General features: G+C 43.0%; 1 protein-coding gene across 1 annotated transcript in view; it reads right to left on the bottom strand.

The window, feature by feature from the left end:
- SH3BP5 (SH3 domain binding protein 5) overlaps positions 1 to 25,525 on the bottom strand; it is a 96,364-nt gene that overhangs the window by 44,962 nt on the left and 25,877 nt on the right. Inside the window, exon 3 of the mRNA XM_044679498.1 lies at positions 11,650 to 11,778. Within this exon, the coding sequence (XP_044535433.1) occupies positions 11,650 to 11,778 (129 nt within the window). The remainder of the gene's footprint in view (positions 1 to 11,649; positions 11,779 to 25,525) is intronic.

The raw sequence follows: 25,525 nt of genomic DNA, 5'->3' as shown, positions 1-25,525 counted from the left end.
GAGAGACAGAAACAGAGAGAGAGAGAGAGAGAGAGAGAGAGAGAGAGAGAGAGAGAGAGAGAGAGAGAGAGAGAGGGAGGGAGGGAGAGAGAGATCCTCAACATTTTCTAACCAAATGAATGGCATGTTCTAGCAAGATGCCCATTTCTCCTCACCCCAACCAAGTATCTCTTAGGCCAGTGATGGGCAAACTTTTTAAAGAGGGGGCCAAAGGAAAGGAAATGCTCATCTATCAGTCTGTTTCTAAGACAACTCTTTCAAAGTTTCATTGTAGTCTTCAGATTAAGAAAAATGTTGCTGGGCCGCATCTGGCCCACAGGCCATAGTTTGCCCATCACTGTCTTGGGGGGATGATCCCATTTTCTCTTGATCCCAGGAAGAAGAAATAATAGGAATGGACAGTTATTCCTTTAGCTCTTGGACACAAAAGTTCACCATTCATGCACTACAGACCTGAGTTCCAATCCAGGCACAAAGGAAGAGGTGAAAAATGCAATAAACACCAGCAACCTCAGGAGACTCTGGGGTCTGGTTTTGGGGCCAGGGTGGGTGCTCATCACTCAAGGCTGCCAACCCTCACTTCTCATTGCCAAACAGCAAGTCCACAAATGTAAACTAACCTGAATATGAACTAACTAGACACTGAAAGAACACAAGGAAACTGAGGCATAAAGGTTTAAGTGACCTGTCCAGGGTCAGACAGCTAGGAAGTGTGTGGGGCAGAATTTGAATTCAGATCTTCCTGACATTCTATTCACTGCATCATCACCTCACTGCCCTATCAGCACCTGCCCTGAAACTCACTATTTTAGAGTTCCTTGAGACCCTGGGAAATAAATGACTTGTCCAGGGCTGCCGAGCCAGTGTCGGAGGGCCCTGAACCTTGTTCTCTAAGCATTAGATTAGACTGAGTCTCATTCTTCATCATCAAGCCAGGTACTTGGGGGTATGATACCCCTAAGGGGGAAAGAGTCAAGGAAAGGAGAGGCTCTGGGGCTGAAGGCAACTTCCAACCATTTCAAAATTCTCTAATGGCCAGCTCCATTCCAGGATATTTATTACCAGACAGTATTTATTTATTATGAATTTTATAAAACATACATATATCATATAATATTAATATATAATAATGTACACTATAATAAATACAAAAAATATTACAAATGTAATATAATCATATAAATATATAATTTTATAATACATAATAATATATAAATTATAAAAGATGCTTATTATATAGAAAGCCTGCCAGGAAAAGACAAAGCTAAGCTATATAACCCCGACTCTCAGTGTTTCCTTATTGAGAAATTAAATGATCTAATCAATTATACTTGGAGGGGGGAAAGAAATAAAAATCCATTTCAAATGCTATCTTTTAACTGAAAATCAATAGCATTTTTAAACCAGGACAGTAGAGTTGAACAGCTTCATTTGAGACGTGGAGTAAACATCCCACATCCTGAATCTCCTTCTTAATAACAATGATGATGGGGCGGGGAAACAGTTCATCAATCAATGAACATTTATTAAACACCTACTCTGTGCCAGTCACTGGGGATACAGACAAAAAAATTAAACGGCCCCTGCTCTCAAAAAACTTTCATTTGATCAAAGGGGAGATAATGTGGGGGAGACTAGGTGGCACAGGAAGACCTACATTCAAATCTGGCCTCAGCCACTTACTAGCTGTGTGACCCTGGGCAAGTCACTTAATCACTGTCTGCCTCAATTTCCTTCTCTGTAAAAGGAGGATGATAATAGCAACTAGCTTCCAGGGTGGGTTCTTCTGAGGATCAAACAAGATGATCTCTAGAAAATACTTAGCTAAGATACATAACCCCAATTCTCAGTGTTTCTTTATTGAGAAATTAAATGATTTAATCAGTTATACTGGGAGGGGGGAAAGAAGGAAAGTAGATGCTATAAGAATGTTGGCTATTATTACTGTATCAGTCAGATACATCTGTGAGCCTCACACTAGTGCTGGTGACCAGATCAGCCCCTAAAAAAGCGGCACGCTCCCAGTGAAAGGCAGATGGAGAATGTAGGCAGCATTCACACATACTTACCCCCATGCAAAGGACCAAGAACCCTAGTCTTTGCCCCCTCCCCAGTGGGAGACATCCCATCTTCCAAATGCTGCCCCTTCAGCTCTGGTATCTCCCCCCTCGGGGCCAGGATGTAGATCTGTGACACACAGACCAGAGCTAAGAACCCAGTTCCCCTTTCTCAGGATGAATCACTCTGAATTCACACCAATAACTCAGTCTCGGGGTCCCATGCAGCGAGGGACCCACATCAGTGGCTCAGCTCTTCACCTGGGCTAACCCCAAATTTTCTCAGAAGGAAGATGGGAAGAAAAATCACTCAGTTGAAACATTCAGGGGAGTAAATGAAAAGGATGCCAGAGAGAGGGAGATTGATGATGAAAGGAGGACTAAAACTATAGGATATTAAAGAAACAAGTCTGAGGAGAGTCAAAGAGAATCACAGGAAAATGGGTACATCCTGGAGAACTGAGTCTACACAGTTACTATAGTAACATCAATGAAGAACAAAGAACATGAAGTCAATCACCATATCATTAGAGGACCCAATCTTGGTCCTGAAGAAAAGATGAAGAAGTGTTCCGTCTTCCTTTCACTGGAGAGGTGGGGGACTATGGGTACAGAATGGGTACAGAAAGAAACTGTTAGTGTCTCTCTAGCCATATCAAAGATGGAGCAAGTCCTGATTCTAAGCACCAAGGACAGGTCTTCCCAAGAGAGAGATGCTGGGGAGTGTGGGCGAATAGAGAGCCTGATTCACCAACAGAACAGGAAGGGCGCTTATGTTCAAGTAATCCTTGACCCATCACTTAAGCTTACCGAAGAGTTCTTGATCTGATGGGTAAGGGAGTTCCTTGGAAAGTACTTAGAACAGTGAGTGGCACTCAGTAAGTGCTTAATAAATGCTTCCCTTCCCCAACTTCACTCCACCATACCACCTCCCCCTATCTCATAACCATGAAATCACAGTCCAACCAAAAAAAGAAAATTCCTCCAGCAAAATAAGGGCAAGTTAGTAAACCACTCAGCTGGATAGAAAACAGCCCTAATGAGCAGACAAGAAGGGAGGGAAAGGGAGGAAGGAAGAGAAAGGGAGGAAGAGGGATGGAGAGAAAGACAAGAGGGGAGGGAGAGGAGAGAAAGGGAGAGGGAGAAGGAAAGAAAGGAAGGGAGAGGGAAGGGTCAGAGAAAAAAATTAACTGAAATAAAATTAGCAAAAAAATAAATGAAAGTTTAAAAAAGTCCATTTCCAAACCAGAAGAGAGGGGGCATAATCGAATGAGAATAAAAAGCACTTTGGTGCATCATCCATCAATGGGGATTCACCTAACAATGCACATGGCACAGCCCACTGCGAAACCTTCTCAAGCTGAGTATCTCTTGTTGGTGGCCTCCCTTGAGCCCTCCAAAGGGTCTTAGCCAATGGGCTTAGAGTCTTCTTCCAGACCACTTGACACCGTCTAACTGTTATTCCTTCATCCTTGCTATGCGATCGACCTACCTTCTCTTCCAGTCATCCATCTCACTAATAGCCTTCATGCCACTTTCAGTGGGCAATCACCCCCTGCTAATGTGCTATGGCCTCTGGGTGCCCACCACACATCTCTCTACTGGCCTCGGAGGGACCTCCAAGTCCATCCAGAATGGAGAGGAAACTCTTCTATCCTTCCCAAAGCTGAGCTAGGTTTCATGCTGTTTTACTTCGATTTGGGTGTGAGTGCCTTAAGAACAAAAAGAACTCAGCACAGGGCGTGGCACATAGTAAACACTTGATAAATGCTTTTTCAGTCATTCACAGATAGATTAATAGACTAATTGGATAGAGGCACAGACACAGACATCCATCAATAGAAAGACAGTTAGACTGACAGGCAGATAGATGGATAAAAAGACGGATTTCTAGAAAGGCAGACAGATAAACAGACTGATAAGGAGACGGAGAGATATATAAATAGAAAGACAGATAGACAGAGAGTTTAGACTAGCCCTATGATATCCAGGGAAGGAACTCTCACTGAGGACCTTACTCTGCCCACACAGATCCACAACTTCTCTACGTACAGCTCATCATCTCAGAGTTACTTGGGGAACAGAGAGGTTAAGTCACTTCCCCAGGTCACACAGCTAATCCACATCGGACGAGGGACTTGTACCAGATTCTTCCCAAGCCCCACATCACCATACCATGCTGCCTCTTCACTCACAGCCTCACCTCCAGCCTTTCTTTTTTTCTTAAAAGGAAAAGAAAAGGAAGAGGCAGAAATTCAATCCTTGCTGGCATTTATGTAGAGCTGTATGATCTGTAAAATCCAGCTCTACGATGGCTTGGTTCTGAATGCAAAACAGATCTGGGCTAGTTTGGGAGGAGGGGTGAGAACCCACAACCACCACTATTGCCAGTTTTCTGATAGATTCTGAGTATTTTTCCTAAATAGCTACAGTATCCCTGGGATACACCAGGCAGCCAAGAAAACCCAAAAAATAGAGCATATGAGATCCCAAAGCCTCAAAGTAATGGAGACTTATGGCTGGGGACAACCTTTGTCCCAGGGGTAGGAGACAAAGAATTTCAGAGAAGAAAAGAAAAAGAGGATGAAGGAAGGCAATTTGGTATAGAATCCTAGACTAGGAGCTGAAAAACTTGGGGTTCAAGTTTCATCCTACCACTTATTAGCCATGTGACCCTGGGTACCTCATATTATCTCCCTAGCCTCAGTTTACTCATCCATAAAATGGGGAGAGTAAAACTATATTACTTCCTAGGATTCTTGTGAGGAAAGCACTCTCTAAACTGAAAAATGCTATATAAAGGTGAGTTAGGTGGCCCAGTGGATAAAGTACTTGGCCTGGAATCAAGAAGACTTGAGTTCAGAGGGCAGCAGGGTAGCTCAGTAAACTGAGAGCCAGGCTTAGAGATGTGAGGCTCTAGGTTCAAATTTGACCTCAGACACTTACCTAATTGTGTCACCCTGGGCAAGTCACTTAACCCCCATTGCCTAGCCCTTACCACTCTTGTGCCTTAGAACCAATGCATAGTATTGATTCTAAGACAGAAGGTAAGGATTTTAAAAGAAAAAAAAAGACCTGAATTCAAATCCAGCCTTCAATACCTATTAACTGTATGACCCTGGGGCAAGTCACTTAGCCCTGCTTGCCTCAGTTTCCTCATCTGTGAAATGACCTAGAGAAGGAGACAGAAAACCCTTCAATTATCTTTGCTAAGAAAACCTAAAAGTGGGACACAACTGAACAACAACAACAATTATTATTACTCTTACTATCATTATGCATAAAAAAGAAGTCGTTTTATCCTTTAAGAAAGGATAGGATCTAGAGATAGAGGAAGAAGATTCCAGATAGAAGAACAGCATGAGCAAAAGCCAGAAAGTGAAGGGTATGTTTGGAGAACAGCCACTACAGCAATAATAATAATAATTCTTGAAAAAACAACTGACCTGGAAAATAGATTGAGGAGAAATAATTCAAGAATTATTGGATTACCTGAAAGCCACAATCAAAAAGAGAACCTAGACATATATTTCAAAACATTATCAAGGAAACTTATTCTGATATCCTAGAACTAGAAGGTAACATCATCATCATCATCATCATCATCATCATCATCATAGCATCTCAAGTGCCACTTCCTCACAGACAAAGAAACATAGGAAAAATGTATACTTAGTGATGGTCAGGTTGAGCTGCAGATGCAGAACAGGCATCTTGACTTGGGAATCAGATTTTCCTGACTCTCCCCTGCCCCCATGCACCAACCAGTACCCCTTCCCCAAATGACTTTGCCTTGCTTACTCCTACTTGTACATGTGGTCTCACCTGACAGAACACAAGGTCCTTGAGGGCTCAGACAGCTTTGTGTCTTTGGATTCAGATTTATAATGCAGAGGAAGTTAGAAATGTGTCTGTCCCTCCTAGTAGAGCCTGGGGGTGTATGCCCAGCTCCATGGGAAGGGCATCAACCCAATCTCTCTCTAAACACACTATTGAAAAAAGAAAATAAAAAAAGAAACTAAATGTCATTTTTATTCCTATTTTACACATGAGGAAACTGAGGCTTAGTGAGAGAACTTACCTACAGTCATAGTGCTAGGAAGTAGGAAAGCCAGGATCTGAACCCAGGTATTCTGGATTCTTAATTCAATCCCCTTTCTACTTCACCTCACTCCTATCTCAATAGCACTAAATCATAGAAGTGACCAATAAGAATTAAGTGCCTACTAAGCGTCAGGTACCGTGCTACACACTGGCAGAAAAAAAGACTGGGATTTGGAGTCTGCCTCTGAGATGCTCAGTCTCTTGAAAGATGCCCGTAGAAAAAGCAATGCACAAAGGAGAAGGATGGGATGGAAAGAACCCAGCAGCCCACTTGGCACCATCCCAGGACCTGATGGAGTAAAGCCTCTGCCCGATCTGCCAGGAGGACGAGGAAAGAAGATGCATTCCTCTGTCAGCCTACCCAAAGCCTCAATATTCTCCCCACCCCATCCCCGAGACCTCTAAGGATCAATTGGAGCATTCATGCCCTCCCCTCCCCTGGCACAGGCTGCCTTCTATTTCCTCAGCAGGAAACAGAGACAATGAGGCTCCCAGCACCAAGGTCTAGGAGGTCATTTGGATCCATCTCCGCCCTGGACATCACTCATTCTCTTCCTGCCCTGTCAAGGAGACAGAAGGGCACAGTGATCATTTGTTTTCCTTTTCAGAGAGTGGCTCCAAGCAATAAAGGAGGAGATGAGGACAGGATTTCCCTCCATCTCACTCACTGCCAGTTAAAGGTGAGTCATCCTTGGCCCCCTGAAATCCATCTCATTAAGCCAGATGGCTCATTGGCTTTCCAATTACATTTAGTAATCATCAAATCATTGCTGCCAGCAGAGAATAGGGGGGCTGCGAGGGAGGCGGGAGGGAGGGAGGAAGGAGAGAGAGGACCGTAAGTGTCTCTGTTCATTGTCTCCCACTTGGCAGGCACCCACTCCTCCTTTCCAGCCTCTGCCACGGTCAGAGGAAATCTGGAGGTCCAGGGAGAGAGAAATGGCAAAAGTGGGAGAAGGCGTCAGTCAGTCTGGCCGTCTCGGAGACAGGTGGATTTATGGATACTCACAGGATCTGAGCAGCACGTTCCCTGCCCTATCCTGCTACAAAGTCCAAAGCAGGAAACGATTCTGCACACATGAGCAAAGATGGGAAAACACTGGAGTTGCCCTACAAGAGGGTGGTTGGCCCCGAAATAAAGAAAAAGGTATTATAGTACAGGGCAGGCTTGTTAATCTGGGGGCTCTCAAAAGATTTCAGGAGCAAGTGGGCAGGTAGGTGGCTCAGTGGATGGAGATGGGAGGTCCGAGGTTCAAATCTGACCTCAGATACTGCCTAGCTGTGTGACCCTGGGCAAGTCATTGTCTAGCCCATACTACCCTTCTGCCTTGGAACCAATATACAGCAATCATTCTAAGAAATAAGGTAAAAGTCAAAAATAAAATAAAAAGACTTCAGGAGTCTGAATTTGGACAGGATAAAAAAAAATCACATATTTATTTTGACTAATCTCAACAGAAAGATAGCATTTCCTTCAAGTATATAAAAACCTAATTCTACCAAGGAGACAAGGCTTCACTGAGTGAGTGCCCTGTCCTTGGCACACAAACGATTAAGGATCTCCCACCGGCTCCAAGTTAGTAGGAAGAACCTCAGAAGAGCACATCCGCCCTTGACGAGCTCCATGACCTTGGGCAAGCCAGTCATCAGCATGTCCAGACTTAAAATGAGCTGCCTTGCTTGGGTTGTTTTTTTAATCCCCAGTACACTATTCCTAGTATACCATAAGCGCTTAATAAATGTTTATTGAATGATGGAGGGGGAAAAAAAGACACTCATCCTCCTTAGACTTCAGTTTCCCCATCTGTGAAATGAGGACGACACCTTCTGCACAGTATGTGCACTTGTCTTCATCATCAGCGTCCTCATCATTAGCCATAGATTTAGATCAAGGCAGGACTTTAGAGGTCATCTAGTCCAATTCCTTCAGAGAAGAAAAGTGAGTCTCAAGGAGGGCAAATGACTTACTTGGCCAAGGTCACACAAATTAGAAAAAGCAGGTAGGATTTGAACCCAGGTCTTCTGACTCCAAATTCAGAGCTCTGTTCTCTACACCATACATACTTGGCTGACATCTCAGTATGGCGGCTTTACACTAGCACGGCTGTGGACTGCCACTTTAGGTTGGGGGATTGATAAGAGAACACTTGGAGTCAACAAAAGGATTCATTAAGCCTGTTGATAGGTCCCTACTCAAGCCATCCCAGGCGGGCAACTGCCTACTTCCTTTTTAAAGACTTAGAAAAACAGGATTGCTCAGCCTCCCGCAATAACTCATTCTGGGATTGGAGCAACCCTTATGGATGGGAAGTTCTTCCTCAAGTCTAAGCTGAGTCTTCTGGCTTTTATTTTCTTGGGTTGGCACAGGGTGGAGAGCCACGAAACAAGCCGGGTGAGTCAAAGCTTAATGGCCCCGGAATGGATCTCTTCCCCATCCATGGTGACCCATCCTAGGCTCCTCTTTTCTGCATCTTCCAGCTAATTCCTTCTTAAGGGAGTCCATCCAACAGACTGGTAGACTTCCTCAAGATCTCCCAACACTGCAGATGGGCCAAAAGACCTGGGGACAATCTGCCAGTCATGCCTCCCTCTTCCCAGATGATGAGTCTTCTGGCCCCGTGGCTCTCTGGTGACGTCCTTCATCCATGCCATGGCTCATTATCACCATTAGATCATTCCTTGGTTTTTTTCTTCTCCAACTTAACCAATCCCAGTTCCTTCAACTTTTCCCCAAATTCTCAAACATTTCTGTGGCTCAATCCGCTTCCCCTTCTGTCCTCGAAACATCCTCTTTGGACATGTTAGTGGTTCCATACACTCCCTCCCCCTTTCTGTCCTCAAAATATCCCTTAAAGGACACAGATGGTAAAAGTACCCATATGTGGGAAAGGCCCTAAGAGGCTCCTGTGACTAATTGGCTTTCAAAGAGGTAAGCAGGCATAATGGAGGCTTTGGGGTGCCTTTTTCCCTGCACCCCACCCTTCCTTCAATTAAAGCAATGGACTTAAGAAACTGAATGGACTTCATTAAAGCCACCCCAAGACCCTTGGCCAAAAGTCAGCAGAAACTTTCATAGGGTGGAAATCAAATGAAAGGGAGCTGAAGAAAAACATATTTAGCAGACATAAGCAGCACAGGATCACATAGTTGGAGTTGGAAAGGGCCTTTGAAAGCCATAGTATATGGTCCCTCCATTTTGTAAATGAGGAAACTGAGTCTGAGAAAGATTAAGAGTTACTCAGCTAATAAGTATGAATAAGTGTCCAGGGAGGGCCTTTATGACCTTCAAGTTTAACCCTTTTAATTTTATAGATGAGGAATTTGAGGTCTACTCTGAGCCAGGATTTAAACTCAAGTCTTCTTGTCTCCAAACCTAGAACTCAATCCATTCTGTCATCTAGGAGTCACACAGGAGAATACAGGAGAATTTGTTGCTGTTGTTCAGGCTTTTCAATCTTGTCCAACTCTTCATGACCCCATTTGGGGTGTTTTTGGCAAAAAAAATCTAGAGTGGTTTGTCATTTCCTTCTCTAGCTCATTTTACAGATGAGGATCCGAGACAAACAGGGTTAAATGACTTGTCCAGGGTCACTCAACTACTATCTGAGACCAGATTTGAACTTGGGAAGATGAGTCTTCCTGATTCCAGCTCTGGCACTCAATCTTTACCTCCTAGTAGCCTAGAGTTTCTACAAGTTTCACAACTTGGACATGAGAGAAAATTTCCAAGAGTTCTCAATGCCTATTGGTTTGGGTCTTAATGGAATATTCTGAATATAAATGAAAAAGCTGGGGATGTACACATATACAAAATCTACATGGTAGGGCCGGGAAGCTGTAAGAAAGGCAGAGAGAAGAAAAGATGCGGCAATGCCCCATTTAGTCTTATTCCCAACGAAAGACCACCGTTTCACCTTTATTCATCTTCACTCCCTAGATAGAAAGCTTGGAAGTTCTTAAGGACAGAGAGCACTTCACGGAGCTTGGACTTCCCATTTTTCATGCTATTTGGGGAGACAACATGGTACAGGAGGTTCTGAAATCAGAGATCCTGGAATTCATGTCCTGACTCGGACACTCCCTGGCTTTATGATGACCTCGAGGAAGTTCCTGAATCTCCTGGGGCCTGTTTCTTCATCTCTAAAATTGGAGGCCCAATCTAGAGGGTCTCTCTCAGTTCCCTTCCAATCCTAGATCAATGATTAATGCTTAAAAGCTGTCGTTATCACAGGAAGACTTGTCTGAACAGATACATGGCAAATAAAGCAGAAATTGAAGGAGTAATCACATTTTCTTTCTGACCCCATCAATTTCTTAAAGTGTCATTTTTCCCCCCAAGAAAAGGAGATTAATAAACAGATTCAGCCGCACACCTCCCAGCTCCCACTGCTCATTCTCCTCTGGTTTTTTCCACTACTTTGGGCCCAGAGCTCCTTGGTGGTAGGAGAACATGCCCTTGGATGTCAAGGGAGTCAAATGACTAATTACTCCAAACTCAATTAAGAGGACAAGAGTGTTTTGAAAGAATAAACCCTCCTCTTTCTGTCTGGCAGGCAATTTTTAGAAAAAAAAAAAAGGGAGAAAAACAAGCCTTGTGGCTTGGGGTATGTTCACATCTGCCTGCGTGAGCGGGCCCAGCTGCAAAGGAAGTGTATCTGGTCATCAACTCAAATGACAAAAATGTACCCACTCTGGGGTCATGCAAATGCCAATGCCTCCAGCCCTATTAATAGCCTCAAGGGACACACACAGTGACGGACGAGTGATGAGAACCAGGGAGACGAAGGCAAGAGTGGGATGGCAGGGCTGCAAACACAGTCCAGAAAGTTCCGGCTCTTTCTGGTATCGCACATGTCAAGGATTCATGTTCCTTAAAGGGAAGAGCTACATCCATTTTAGGTTCATTTGTTGTTTTGTTTTTAAATCCTAAGTAGAAAAGCACTTTTACATATTCAAGAGCTGGTTCAAAATCTGGAAGACTAAACGCTCAAGTCCTGGCTCGGACACATATTGGGATGCATATCCCGGGCAAGTTGTTTAACCTCAGTGGGCCTCAGTTTCTTCATTTATAAAATTAAGGAGCTAGATTTGATGGTCAATAAAGTGCCCTCCGGTTTGACCACACAGACCTTTGAGAAGTCACTCTACCTCTTTGGGCCTCAGTTTCTCCATTTGTAAAATGAGGGGATTAGTTAGACTCCAAAGCCAAAAAAATTCCCTCTAGCTTTAACATGATAACCTTATGGTTCCTGGGCAAGTCTTTTAAATTTAAGGCCCCAGAAAACAGAGACTATAAGTCCCAATTTGGCATAGGGACTACCTTATACCAAGGGCATCACAGATGCTGACAAAAATCATAGGAATCCTGCCTATGACGACCCTCTCTTTAAAGGAACAGAAACGGTGGTGTCTTCGATTAAAAAATAATCATAATAAAGGTCCATGCACAAATGGTGATTCTCCGGGCAGCAGAGATAGAAGGATTCCTTACCTGTCTGGCTACCCGCCGGGCCTCCCAGTAAGGTTTCGAGTCTTCCACCGCCTTGCCGATTTTCTTGACCAGCTCATCCAGTTTGACTGTGGCTTCTACCAGAACAGAGCGGAACTTCTGGCGGGCATCCTGCGGCCAAGGAGACAGGAGATTCGTCAAATGCCATTTTGATTCGAGAGGGAAAAGGAGAGTAAGTGGGTCCTGCTTTAGGGAAAGCCAATCTAGGAACATTTGGATGTACAAGAGAAAAACTGAAGAAAAAAACTGCCACAAAGGAGAGAAAATCATCCTCTGCTGCTTGGCCCCAGGAGTAGGGAAGGCATGATGAGGGAGGCAGCTCTGGGCTCGAGGTCAGGGAAAACCTCCCTACAGTTTAGATCTTTAGTCCTTCCCATCCCCAAGGTCTGAAAATGAAGGCAAGACATCTACTCGTCAGCTATACTGCAGAGGAGAGGCTCCTTCAGATATGGATTGTGCTACATGGACTCCAGGTATGCAAGAGACCTTTCCTATGGCCCTCCCTAGGAGCAGGAGGGCTGGTGTTTCGGGAGGACGTTGCATCTCACTGATCTCCCACATCTATTTGAGAGAGCAAATGTGGGACATGAAAAATCAGGTGGGAGAAAAGGGGGAACTCAGATCAGCCCTGACCCTATAATCCTACTAAATTGAGAAAGAGACAGAGGAGAGAGGTTTGATTAATTCCTTTCTCAAAAAAAAAAATAAACCAAAAAAAAAATTACACAAAACGGATTCACTGTGAATTTCCTTTATTTATTTATTTTTTAAGCCCTCAACTTCTGTGTATTAGCTCCTAGGTGGAAGAGTGGTAAGGGTGGGCAATGGGGGTCGAGTGACTTGCCCAGGGTCACACAGCTGGGAAGTGTCTGAGGCTGGATTTGAACCTAGGATGAATTTCCTTTAAATAAAAAGTAGATAGAGTGCTGGGCTTAGAGTCAAGAAGACCCATCTTCCTGAGTTCAAATCTGGTCTCTGACATTTACTAGCTGCGTGACCCTGGGCAAGTCACTTTACCCTGTTTGCCTCAGTTTCTTCATCTGTAAAAGGATTCAGTATCTTTGACAAGAAAACCCCAAATGGGGTCATATGACTGAAAACAACTCAAGAACTGCCTTATTCTCCTTTTCCCATTCAAAGGTAATAATAATCAACCATTGATTGAACCTTAATTAAGCTATTTCTTCTGAGTTCATCTTGTCTCCCTATATAGAAAAAGAAGGAAGTTCCTAAGAGTAGGGACTGCCTCATTGATCTAGGATTTGCAATTGTTCACGCTCACGACAGCAACAATGGTGCCACCAATCCATGGTTACCCCATACAGTACCCATCTTCTCTAGCCCAGGCTCTAGAGATTCAAAAGCAAAAGCATCCCAGTCCCTGCGCTCAGGGAGCAGAAGCACCATGCATTTGGGTAAGGATGCAGAGAAGAGAAAGAGAATAAACACAAAGGATGAAATCCAAGTAGCTGGGAAGAAATAACACCATATTTCCGTAGCCTATTCAAGGAACACAACACGTCTATTCTATGTAATCAAGTACATCTACTACCCAGGTCACAAAGAAGGTCCACCGCTCTCCTGGACAGTAACAAAGAACAGATATATTACTCTATTATAGCAGTAACCAAACTCCCTGTTAGCAAATTTAATTCAAATTCCTTTGTTTGACATTCAAGGACCTCTATGCAATGGCCGGAACTGTCCGGGTTCACATCCCCTTTTTTCCTTACTCATTGCTCCCAGAAGAAATCCTAAACTTTCCTACCTCCAGTCCTTTGTTCATGCCTTTCTCTCTCCCTCCCTGTCTCTACCCCACTGGTCAAAACCTTGCCCTTCCTGGACCTGGTTTATCATGGAGCCTTTTCCAATCGTCACCCCACACCCCAACAAGAGGTGATCTCCCCATCCTCTGAACCTTCAGAGTACTCTGTCTTGACCCTTCTCCCACAGCCCTAATTCCATTCTTTTTTGCTATCTAATCTATCTATTGGTCTATCGTGCACTTATCTTATCCTTCCTATGAGACCACAGTCTCCATGAGAGCAAGGACAGTCTTGTTCATTGTTATGTCACCCACAGTGCCATATAAACTGATATGGTTGGTTTTGTTTAGTCCTTAAATCAAGTCCGACTCGTCACGACCTCATGGCCAAATCCATGGAGTGTTCTTGGCAAAGACACTAGAATGGTTTGCTATGTCCTTTTCTAATGTGTACCCACTTTACAATGAAGCAACTGAGGCAGATAGGAGTTAAATGACTCAAACATAGAGTTGTTTTTATTTTATCATTAAGTCATGTCCAATTCATCACGACCTCATGGACAAATCCATGGAGTGTTCTTGGCAAAGACATTAGAATGGTTTGCTATGTCCTTTTCTAATGTGTACCCACTTTACAGTGAAGCAACTGAGGTAAATAGGGGTTCAATATGACTCACCCAGGGTCACACAGCTAGTAAGGAGCTGAGGCTAGATTTGAACTCAGATTTTCCCCGACTCCAGTTCCAGTGTTCTATACACCTCGCTGCCCACACATACAGGAGGCTCTATCAGTTTCATTCAGTGAATAAAGAAATGAGCAGAAAAGGGAATCAACATGCTCTCCCCACCCTGAGTGCCATATTCTTAGATAAATATGCAACCTTTTGACTTAATTCTCCAGTTTTTATTTGGTTGTTTTAAAAACCCTCGCCTTCTGTCTTGGAATCAACACTGAATATTGACTCCAAGGCAAAAGAGCAACAAGGGCTGGGCAATTGGGGTTAAGTACATTGCCCAAAGTCTGAGGTTAGATTTGAACCCAGATCCTTCTGATTCAGACCTGCTGCTCTATCCACTATGCCTGAATTCTCTAGTCTTTCAAACCTTCCAGAACGTGGTCGTCCCCATATGAACACAGAGCCTTCTAGAGCTTGAAGGGTCTACAGAGACCATCTCATTCAGTACCATCATTTCACTCCAACACATTTGGGATCTCAAAGATATCAATGATACAGATCACAACCCATCCACACAGGCTTATCACTCCTGATGGTTGTCTACGTCCTTTCCATAAATCCACCACAATGGCTCAGACCAACAGACTGGGATCTCATTTTACAGCTCGGGAAACTGAGGTCCTATTGTCAAGTCATAAAACAAACACTGATTAAGTACCAGACGCTGGGCTACACACTGAGTCATCAAAGAAAGCCAAAGCCAGGTGAGCTTATGCTCTAATGGGAGAGACACCGTGCAAAGAATTAGGTACAAACAATATATTAACAAGACAAATTGGGGCTAATCCGTAGCGCAAAGCACTCTCGTTCTAGGAGGGAGAGTCTTAGCTGGGACTTGTGACTAGAAGTTGACATTCTTATGGCTATTTTGTGACTAGCCAGAACCCTGTGACAGATTCTGTCTCCAACCATCACCCACCAGTCCAGGGCTTGACACTCAGTGCTTGTTTCCTTGAGTTTGATTTAGAAGATTTATTTGGGCTTAATGGAGGGCATCCAAATTACCTCAAAGTCAAGTGAGGCTGGGAGAGGAGGTCGTGCCTAAAAGTGTCATCAGAAAGGGAAAGAAGCGAGGTCCACGAGGTCTTCGGACTCGGGCTTGGGAGGGAGAAGGGGCCAAGAAGGGAGAGAAGCAAGGGGGATCTCAAGAAAAACTGCAAAGGAGAAACTTAGATCCACAACCAGAAGGAAACATCTGGGATCAAGCCTTTGCCTCTCCTCTATCTTAGAACTGAGACTAAGACAGAAGGTAAAGGTTATTAACAAGCAAAACAAAAACTCCTGAGAATGGCCTGAACTTAATTAATTAATAAATTAAAATTAAGGTGTGACTGGGAAATATTTAACTTGTGGCATTCTGGGCCAATATGGGGTGCAGGGATCGGTTTCTATTTGAGTTTGACACCACTGTTCTTGTTGTTCCATCATTTCACTCATGTCTTGACTCCTTGGGACCTCACTTGGGGTCTTCCTGGCAAAGATCTTGGAGTGGTTGACCATTTCCTTCTCCAGATCATTTTACAGATGAGAAAACTGAGACAAACAGGGTTAAGTGACTTGTCCAGGGTCACACTGCTAGGAAGCATCTGAGGCTGGATTTGATCTCAGGTCTTCCTGACTCCAAGCCTCATGCCCAATCCACAGAGCCGCCACCACTGGTCCAGGGTATCGATAACGTCCCCATATTAGGAGTTATATGCTTTTAGTCACACAGTCAAACTAATCCCATTCCAGAAGCTAAAAAAGATGCCTGCTTCATGAATTCTCAGCCTTTAAATGCGAAAATGAGGCTTCTTGATCTAATAGCATCACAAATTGAAGCAGAACTCAGGACATTTCTTATAAATTCATGTCATTTGAGGTTCAGTTCAAAGAATTAAGAACGGTTTCGCCTGGAGGGAGAGAGCTTTAAGAGCCCGGCAGGATATGAGAACTGTCTTTCCAATATCTAAGGGGCTGTCACACAGAAAAGGGATTAGCTTTCTTCGGCTTGGCCCCGAAGGGCAGAACGAGGGAGTAAGAAGCAGCAAAGAAGAGATTTTAATTTAATTTCGGAACAAATTTCAAGATAATCAGAGCCTTCCAAAAGCAAATGGGCTTCCTCTAGAGATCTTGGGGCTACCCTTTAATGGAGGTCTTCAAACCCAGGCTGGAGGGACCCCCTCGTTAGGAATGCATGATAGATACACGCGTGCAGAGAAAGGCATTCAGATGTGACTTGGACTGGATGGATGCTGAAGTCCCTTCGAGTTCAGACTCCTCGACTTTGTGCCTTCTTATGCCCTGGTTCTCTCTGGCATGATGGGGAGATGAAGCGGTATCGCCACTCCTGAACTCTCTACTCTACTCTTTCACTTCATGCTACCTGTTTGCTGAACCTCCAGGCATGGCTCCCATTTCCTTCTCTCTCTCCCATTCTCCTCTCATTTCTCGTCACTGTTTCCCCTTACCTTTGTGGTGGCCCCAAATTAGGCATCTAAGTAACTTCTCTTTTTTTTTTTTTTAAAACCTTAACTTTTGTGTATTGGCTCCTAGGTGGAAGAGTGGTAAGGGTGGGCAATGGGGGTCAAGTGACTTGCCCAGGGTCACACAGCTGGGAAGTGTCTGAGACCGGATTTGAACCCAGGACCTCCCTCCATCTCTAGGCCTGACTCTCAATCCACAGAGCTACCCAGCTGCCCCCTCTAAGTAACCTCTTAAATGACCATGCACACTTCCTGTACTGGGGGCCTGAGCTACCTTATCTGTGACATTATTATTCTTCCATTACAATTGTATAGAGATTAAATGTTTTGGAGTACTTACTTTTTTTAAGATCTTTATCTTCCATCTTAGAACTATACTATGTATAGATAGGTTCTAAGGCAGAAGAGCAGTAAGGGTGGGACAATGCATTTAAGTGACTTGCCCAGGGTCACACAGCTAGGAAGTGTCATAGGTCAAATTTGAACCCAGGACCTTCCATCTCTGGGCCTGGTTCTCAATCCATTGAGCCACCCAGCTACTCCCCTACAAATCTTTCCCATCTATTATCTCATTTTCTCTTTCCAACCACCTTCTGAAGTTGAATAGGCATTATAGTCAGAAAACAAATAGACAAGCAAATTTATTAAGTGCCTGTAATGGGGCCCTGGGATACACTGGGGATGTAAATGCCAAAGTGTAACTTGTCCTTGCCCTCAAGAAGCTTACATTCTACTAGGAAGACGCAATATAGTTCCAGAAAAACACACACACACACATAAATTAATTAATATGTATGTGTATTAGCATGTCTGATGCTGGGTCCAAAGAAGGAGATGGATTTGTTTTATGTTTTGATTTGTGTTTTTTTTTAAACCCTTCTGTCTTAGAATCAATGCTGTGTATGGGTTCTAAGGCAGAAGAATGGTACGGGCTAGGCAATGGGGGGTTAAGAGACTAAGTTTCTAAGAGCAAATTTAATAAATAAGTTAAATTTAAACTTTAAATAAGTTTCTAAGGGCAAATTTGAACCCAGGATCTCCCATCTTCAGGCTTGGTTCTCTAACCACTGAACCACCTCGATGCCTGAGCAAATGTTTTTGCTTTATTAGGCATATTTGTTACAAGAAATTTGCCTCTCCATTCTTTTTTCTCCTCAATGGAAGGAGGGAAGGAGGAGGGAGATAAAATATATTTGTTAAGTTCTTTTTTTTTTTTTCAATAGAGAGGTGGAGGGTTGCTATGGACTATGCTATGGGTTGCTGAGTGCACTTTCAGATGGGGTCAGTGAATTATTCATTTTACTTCATTTGTTTTACTTTGTTATAAGAAAACACACAAAACAGAAGTGACACTATAATATGTAGCCAAAACACATCAATAAAACTTAACATTTTTTTAAAGAAAGAAAGAACTGGGGCAAACAAGAAATGGAACATCAGAGGAGCCAGAAATGGATATTGGCTACATCATTTATCCGCCGCATGACCTTGGGCAAGTCACTAAAATTTCTCCAGGTCACCATTTCCTCTTTACAAAACAAGACAGCTGGACCTTTCAGGGAGTCCATAGCTTGCAGACCCCTGGGCTAGATGAAGGGAATCTTAACCTGAGGTCCAGAAAACTCTTGTTCACTTCATTTTCTGATAATGCCATATATTTTATTTTATGCATTTAAAAAGATGACTAGCTGATCTCTAAGGCCCCTTCTAGTCCTCGCTCAATGAGCTTTGATCTTATTCATTTAAAGCACTTTTTATACTTCTTGATTCATCACAGAGAGTGCGATTCTTCCTAAGGCATTTGGGCAGAGTGAGAAATATGATACTGAAATCACTAGAAGTCAAAGCCAAAGGAAACAATTTGGGAGTCCCAAAGTTGGTAGTAATGGCGGTCAGCCTTGATCACTCTTCCCTTCCTTTCCAGACTCCTTGTGTTTCTGACCCTTAACTTCCCTCTGGGCAGTATTTTTAAAATGGCAACGCCTCAAGGACCTGTAACTCCCTTTTCCAAATTCACTTACAATAACTGATAACTCAGAGGGTCTTGCCCATGTCTACACAACTAATAAATATGCAAGGTAGGAGATAAACTCAGGTGGCAGACTTAAAGGTAGAAGAGACCCTATTAATAACCCCTCATTTTACAAATGAAGATGCCCAGGCTTAAAAGAGGTGAGATGAGGGGGCAGCTGGGTAGCTCAGTGGATTGAGAGTCAGGCCTAGAGATGGGAGGTCCTAGGTTCAAACCCGGCCTCAGCCACTTCCCAGCTGTGTGACCCTGGGCAAGTCACTTGACCCCCATTGTCTACCCTTACCACTCTTCCACCTATAAGTCAATACACAGAAGTTAAGGTTTAAAATTTAAAAAAAAAAAAAAAAAAAAAAAAAAAAAAGGTGAGATGATTTGCTCAAAGTCACATAATGGAGATTTGAACCCAGGTCTTCATAATGCCAAGATTGGCATAATCTGTTAGGCTACCCTGCTCCAGAAATATCTCACTCTCGGTTTTCTCAATTATTTCCTGTTCATATTTGGATGCATGTTGTCTCTCCTATTAAGCTATAAGCTCCTTGAGAGCAGGGGCTGTTCTTTTTGTATCCCCAATGCTAAGTAGAGTGCCCAACACAGAGTGGGTGCTTAATATATGTTTATTGATTGGTTTTAAACAGAGGAGGAAGATATATGGTTTACATGATTATTAAGTTAAACGCACTGGCCGGAATCCCAGATTATTAAGATACAGATACCTGTTAGAAGCCCCCAGATGGCAAAGCTCCCTATTTCCATTAGGTCAGATTCTTTTGCTTCTTCTGTTACAGAAGGAGGAAAATCAGACACATCTGGCCAAAGGAAGGCCCCTAACAAAGGTTCACTAATGGCTGTTTTCATAAAAAACAAAAACAAACAAAAAAAAAAACAGAACTCCACTTAATTACTGTTGGTTTCCTACTTAGGAACGCAAATTGAAAACATTCCTCAGAACAGCCTTCTCAGTTGGCCAGTGGACAAAACGGAGCTTTCCAAATCAGTCTGCATGAACCCAAAGCTTAGGGGGCTCGAGGAGGAGGGGAAAGAGTTCACAAGATAGTTAACTGGGATGTCTTCAAAATCAGAGGAGACAGACAGAGTGAGGACCCAAGAAAAGCCTTTGTGTTTCTCCAGTAACAGCTCTAAAATAGCCAACTTTGAGTTTATAATTAAAATTTATGGAGAGAGCATATGACAAAAATTGAGAGACAAAGCCTGCCACCGCCCCCACTCCCCTGAAGCTCGCTCTCTGGCAGCTAGTTATATAACCCAAGAGAGCTTTGTACTGCTCAGAAAGCATCCTGCCTGAAAATTCTTTTCAGGCAATATCATAAAGCCGAAGAATTTGGAGGTGGGGGTGGGGAGAGTCTGAGAGAAAGAGAAAGGGAAGAAGGAAGACATCCATTGCCCAGACCATCAAATCTATGAACCATAGCAATGACTCAGTTTGGTTCCTGAAGAGCTCACTGGCTCTGCTTTTTTTTTTTTTTTCCAACCAAAGGAAGTTTTTTGTTAGTAAATACAAATGACAGCGCCAAACAGCAGCATCGCAGCCCTCTGTGTCTGACCACCAAGGAGGCACTGCATAGATCTGAGACGAGCTTCCACAAGGCTTAGCTCAACATCAGCTTTTTTCCCCTTTAAGTGCAGACCTCATGTTGCCCACAGTAAAGTGTCATTGGCACTCATCCAAATTCTCACAATAGCCACCCAAAAGGGGCTCAGAGTTAAGTGCAATCCTAACCACCTCCCTGATTAAGCTAAATAGATAATTATGTCTTCTCAAAGAACACAGAAAAACCAAAGGATTGTAATCAGAGGACCTAGGTTCAAGATCTGGAACCCTATAACTAGGCCTGAAAGGGACCTTAGAGGCCAGCTAGTCCAATTCCCTCCTTTTACAGAAACCATTATATGGGAAATATAATGGTTTCTGTAAAAGGGAAACTGAGGCCAAGAGAGGGAAACTGAGGCCAAGAGAGGATAAGTGGCTTGCTGTGGGTCATCCTGCTAGAGTCAAAGAAAGGATTTGAATGCAGGTCTATCTGACTTCCAAGTCAGTCAATCTATAAGCAACCCTGGCCTCCTTGCTAGTCCTTGCACAAGATTCTTCATCTCCCAACTCCCTACATTTACGGGGATGCTCTCCCTCCTCATCCCCACCTCCTGGCTTCCTTAACTAGAATCTGACCTTCTACAGGAAGCTTTTCTCAATCTCCTATAATGTTAGTTCCTTCCTTCTGATGATTATCTCCAATTTTTCCTGTAAACATTTATTTTGTGTCTAATAGTTTTGGGGCTGTCTCTCTAGTTAGACTGTGAGCTCCTTAAGGGGAGAGGCTGCCTTTTGCCTTTGTATCCCCATTCCTTAGCACAGTGCTTGGCACACAGCAGGCACTTAATAATGCTTGTTGACTTGACTGCAAGCATTCATTAGGTGCCCTTGTAAGGCACTGTGCTAAGAGATGCAGAAACAGTTCTTACCCTCAAGGACTACATTTTATTAAGGAGACAATGTATATGAGACACATAACAAGGTAAATAAGTAACAGCATTCTATTTACTGTACTATCCACTACTGTCTTAAGCAGGTAGGTTGGCATGGTGGACAGAGTGTCAGGCTTGGAGACAGAAGGACCTGAATTCAAGTCCAGCCTCAGACACTTATGAGTTATATGACCCCGAGTTAGTCATTTAAACTGTCTGCCTCAGTTTCCTTGACTATGAAGTAAGAATAATAAGAACACCTTTCTCCCAAAGTTGTTATATCAAATGAGATCATTGTTAAGCCCTTTAAGCTCTCTATAAATGTTCACTATTGCTATTATTATTATCTGTAAAATGGGGATAATCTATGAACCTATGCTCCTAAAAACAAGACAATTTCAGGGACAGAGAGGAGAGGAGAGGAGGAGAGGAGGAAAGAAGGAAAGGTCTGGAGGGAGTGCTGGCATTAGCTCTCAAAAAAAAAAGTACTCATGGGGGCAGCTGGGTAGCTCAGTGGATTGAGAGTCAGGCCTAGAGACAAGAGGTCCTGGGTTCAAATCTGTCCTCAATACTTCCCAGCTATGTGACCCTGGGCAAGTCACTTGACCCCCATTGCCTACCCTTACCACTCTTCTGCCTTAGAGCCAATACACAGTATTGACTCCAAGAGGGAAGTCAAGGGTTTTAAATAAATGAATGAATGAATGAATGAACAAATACATACATACATAAATGAATAAATGAGTAAATGAATGAACAAATAAATAAATGAGTGAATAAGTGAATAAAATAAATGATTGATTAAATGAGGTGCTCATTAAATACTTTTCAGTTTAACCTGCATTATTAACATCTACTCCATCACTTTCTTAAGTCCAGACAATCAGCAAAACAGTAACTCAAGCCCTGATTTGTAGCATTTTCTGGTTTCTGAGGTGTAAATGTTCACACTGAAAATTTAACAACCAGCTGGTATGAGCTGGGTCCAGCACACTCCTGGCAAAGATCTCCTATAGAAGGCAGAATCTGAACGGAGTTCTGAAGGAAGCCAGGAATTCGAAGAGATGGAAGAAATGAGGGGGGCAGAGCAGTCAAGGTATGGGGAATATCTCCAGAGAAATTTCTGTCCTGGGAAATAAAACCCTGTTTACGCCAGACACCAGTGACTAAGATTTGTTTGTGCGTGTGATAAAGGTTTGCTTAAACCTAAGCAGTAAAAAAAATGTCTTTAAATCTTTCTTTATGGGTCTAAGAAGCCAATGCTTGTCACCAACCCATCTGCAATTTACAGCCTCCTTTCTAGCGCAAGACACCAGCCATGGGATGATGTCATTGCAGGCTAATTTGTGCACTGAGATTAGAATGGGCATCTACGGGCATGAAGCGTTAGTCTCGATGAGGCTGCAGCTGGTCTCCATATGGCACGTAGAGGGAGTAGCTGGGCCCAAGCCTGCTCAGGAGAACAGACAGATCTCTTATCCCTCACCAAAAAATAAAATAAAATAAAATCTTTTTGAGCTCCAAAGCCACCAACCAGTTTTTTAATTTTTTTTTTTTAATTTTTTTCCAGTCGGCATCCCGGGGATCCTGCCTGCCAAGATAAAGTTTCAGATTTTCAAATCTAAAAACTATGTCACATCCATTAGGTAGATCAGGCTGTGAGAGCCATTCATTCAGTCAGAGCACTGCAGAGAGATTACACACCCTACCTGTTCCAGTATTTCTGGGCTTCAGATGCTAGAGAGAAGAGGGTTTATGAAAATATCCCTTTTGTTTGGCTACGGGAAAACCAGCTAGATTAAATCAGGCAAATTCCAGACAGCCTGGAAAGAGGAAGAAAAAGAGAGGAACAAGGAACATGGGCTGGGATGGAAAGGATCCAGCTCCCGGGTACCGTACTTCACCTAGACGGCTCTGTACCCTCGGACAGATTGCTTAATGGTGCTCAGTTTGCTCATCTGAGATATGGGATAGAATAGCTTGTCCCCGGTGCTAAGTGCTGGGGTTACAGAAAAAGGGCGAAAGACAGTCTGTGCCCTCAAGGAGCTTACAGTCTAACGGAAGAGACAATTCAAGCAAACAGAAATGGACAAACAAGCGATAGACAGGAAAACCGGAATGATTAATCAGTAGCTAATATGTAATATTATAACCAACATACCAATATTAACTAATCATATCATTCATATTAATGTTATTCCTATTAATAATATTAATGTTGATAATATTAAGATTGTTATTGATGTGTTTATTATGTTAACATTAATTATCATTGATTAGTTCATTTAAAGGACCAAACGAGATAGCCTAATATAACAAGAGCACAAAATGTAAGGCGATAATGGGGATATTATTTCAAGAGATTGTTAGAGCCACTGGGTTTATCCTGGAAAGACCTGACACATGAACTCCCCAGCCTGGCATTTCAAGTCCTCTAATCTGCCTCTACCTCCCTTCCCAGGCTTATTTCACCTTCATACACTCTCTGATCCAATCAGACCAGCTTCCAACTGGCTACTCCCCATCTCCTGCCTCCACGCCGCTGTTCATTGGTTCTCTGGGTCTAGGGTACCAGAGCATAGCTTCAGCACTAAACTCTAGGCAAGGCCATTCCTGACCCTCCCGGGGCTCTTTTCCTCCTGAAAAGATCTTATGTTTTCTTAACTATGTCCATGTTGTATATGTAACCCCACCAACAGAACGGATGGAAGCTCCCCAAGACCAGGGACGTTCTCCATATCCTCAGCAACTAGCAGAGCACCTGGCACATAGTAAGTGCTTGATAAATATCTGTTGAATAAGTATTTGTTGAATTAGAACTCAGGCCAGGTGAATTCCTACCTCTGATGGATGCCAAGTTTGACTTAGCTTAACCAGATAGACTCAAAAGTTCTCAAGGGAGAGCTCAGTTATTCTCTAATGGGCCAAGTTTCCATAAAACCCCAAAAAGAAAAATAGGGAGTAAAAGAAAGCATGGCCAGAAAGCCCCCTAACACCCTGCCATAGGGAGGCAGGTCACCGAGATACAACTTGTCCACTTAGAATTTTCTCTCTCGTATGCAATTTAATAGGATTGATGTTGAAATTCAGCTCCTGCACTCTTTTGGCACCCCTCCCCAAGGCCCAAGGAAGATCTCCAAATAGGTACAGTCCAGATTTTCTAGGACAACCCTCATCCTAAAAAAAGAAAATCCTAAGGTCTCATAAAAGAAATGACCTTTTGTGAGAGTGTGCTGTGTCTCCAGTATTTCGCCTCCTGTTCCCATTCCTTGGGTTTGGTATGTGTAATGAGAATTTTTCCTTGAAAGATACAATGGCAAAGAGCGCTGGATTTAGAGTCAGGAAGACCTGAATTCAAATTCAAGTCCTGTCTCAGATACTTACTAGCTGCATGACCCTGGATAAGTCACTTATCCTCAATGGAACTCAAATTCCTTCTCTGTAAAATGAAGGGATTAGAATGAAGAAATGTTAAGATCCCTTCCCACTCCAAATTTATGATCTTTATGAAAGAAATACAACCATGGAGACTAGAGGAAAAGATTCCTCTCAACCTTGAGAATGGCATTTGAGAGGACAACTAGGTGACCCAGTGGGTAGAGAGTCAGGTCTGGGAATGGGAAATCCTGGGGTCAAATCTAACACTTTCTAGCTGAGTAACTCTGGGCAAGTCACTTAATCCCAACAGCCTAGCCCTTACTGTTCTGAACTGAAACTGTAATTTAGGATTCTAAGACAAAAGGTAAGAATTTACAGAAGAAAGAAGAGGAAGGAAGAAGGGGGAAGGGGAAAGAAAAAGGGAAGGAGAGAAGGAAGGAAGGGGAGGAAGAAGAAGAAGAAGAAGAAGAAGAAGAAGAAGAAGAAGAAGAAGAAGAAGAAGAAGAAGAAGAAGAAGAAGAAGAAGAAGAAGAAGAAGAAGAAGAAGAAGAAGAAGAAGAAGAAGAAGAAGAAGAAGAAGAAGAAGAAGAAGAAGAAGAAGAAGAAGAAGAAGAAGAAGAAGAAGAAGAAGAAGAAGAAGAAGAAGAAGAAGAAGAAGAAGAAGAAGAAGAAGAAGAAGAAGAAGAAGAAGAAGAAGAAGAAGAAGAAGAAGAAGAAGAAGAAGAAGAAGAAGAAGAAGAAGAAGAAGAAGAAGAAGAAGAAGAAGAAGAAGAAGAAGAAGAAGAAGAAGAAGAAGAAGAAGAAGAAGAAGAAGAAGAAGAAGAAGAAGAAGAAGAAGAAGAAGAAGAAGAAGAAGAAGAAGAAGAAGAAGAAGAAGAAGAAGAAGAAGAAGAAGAAGAAGAAGAAGAAGAAGAAGAAGAAGAAGAAGAAGAAGAAGAAGAAGAAGAAGAAGAAGAAGAAGAAGAAGAAGAAGAAGAAGAAGAAGAAGAAGAAGAAG

Source organism: Gracilinanus agilis, chromosome 5 (assembly GCF_016433145.1).
Source record: "Gracilinanus agilis isolate LMUSP501 chromosome 5, AgileGrace, whole genome shotgun sequence".
Lineage (NCBI taxonomy): Eukaryota > Metazoa > Chordata > Mammalia > Didelphimorphia > Didelphidae > Gracilinanus > Gracilinanus agilis.
The sequence above is the reverse complement of the archived record's forward strand: the minus strand, read 5'-3'. Positions and strand labels throughout refer to the sequence as shown.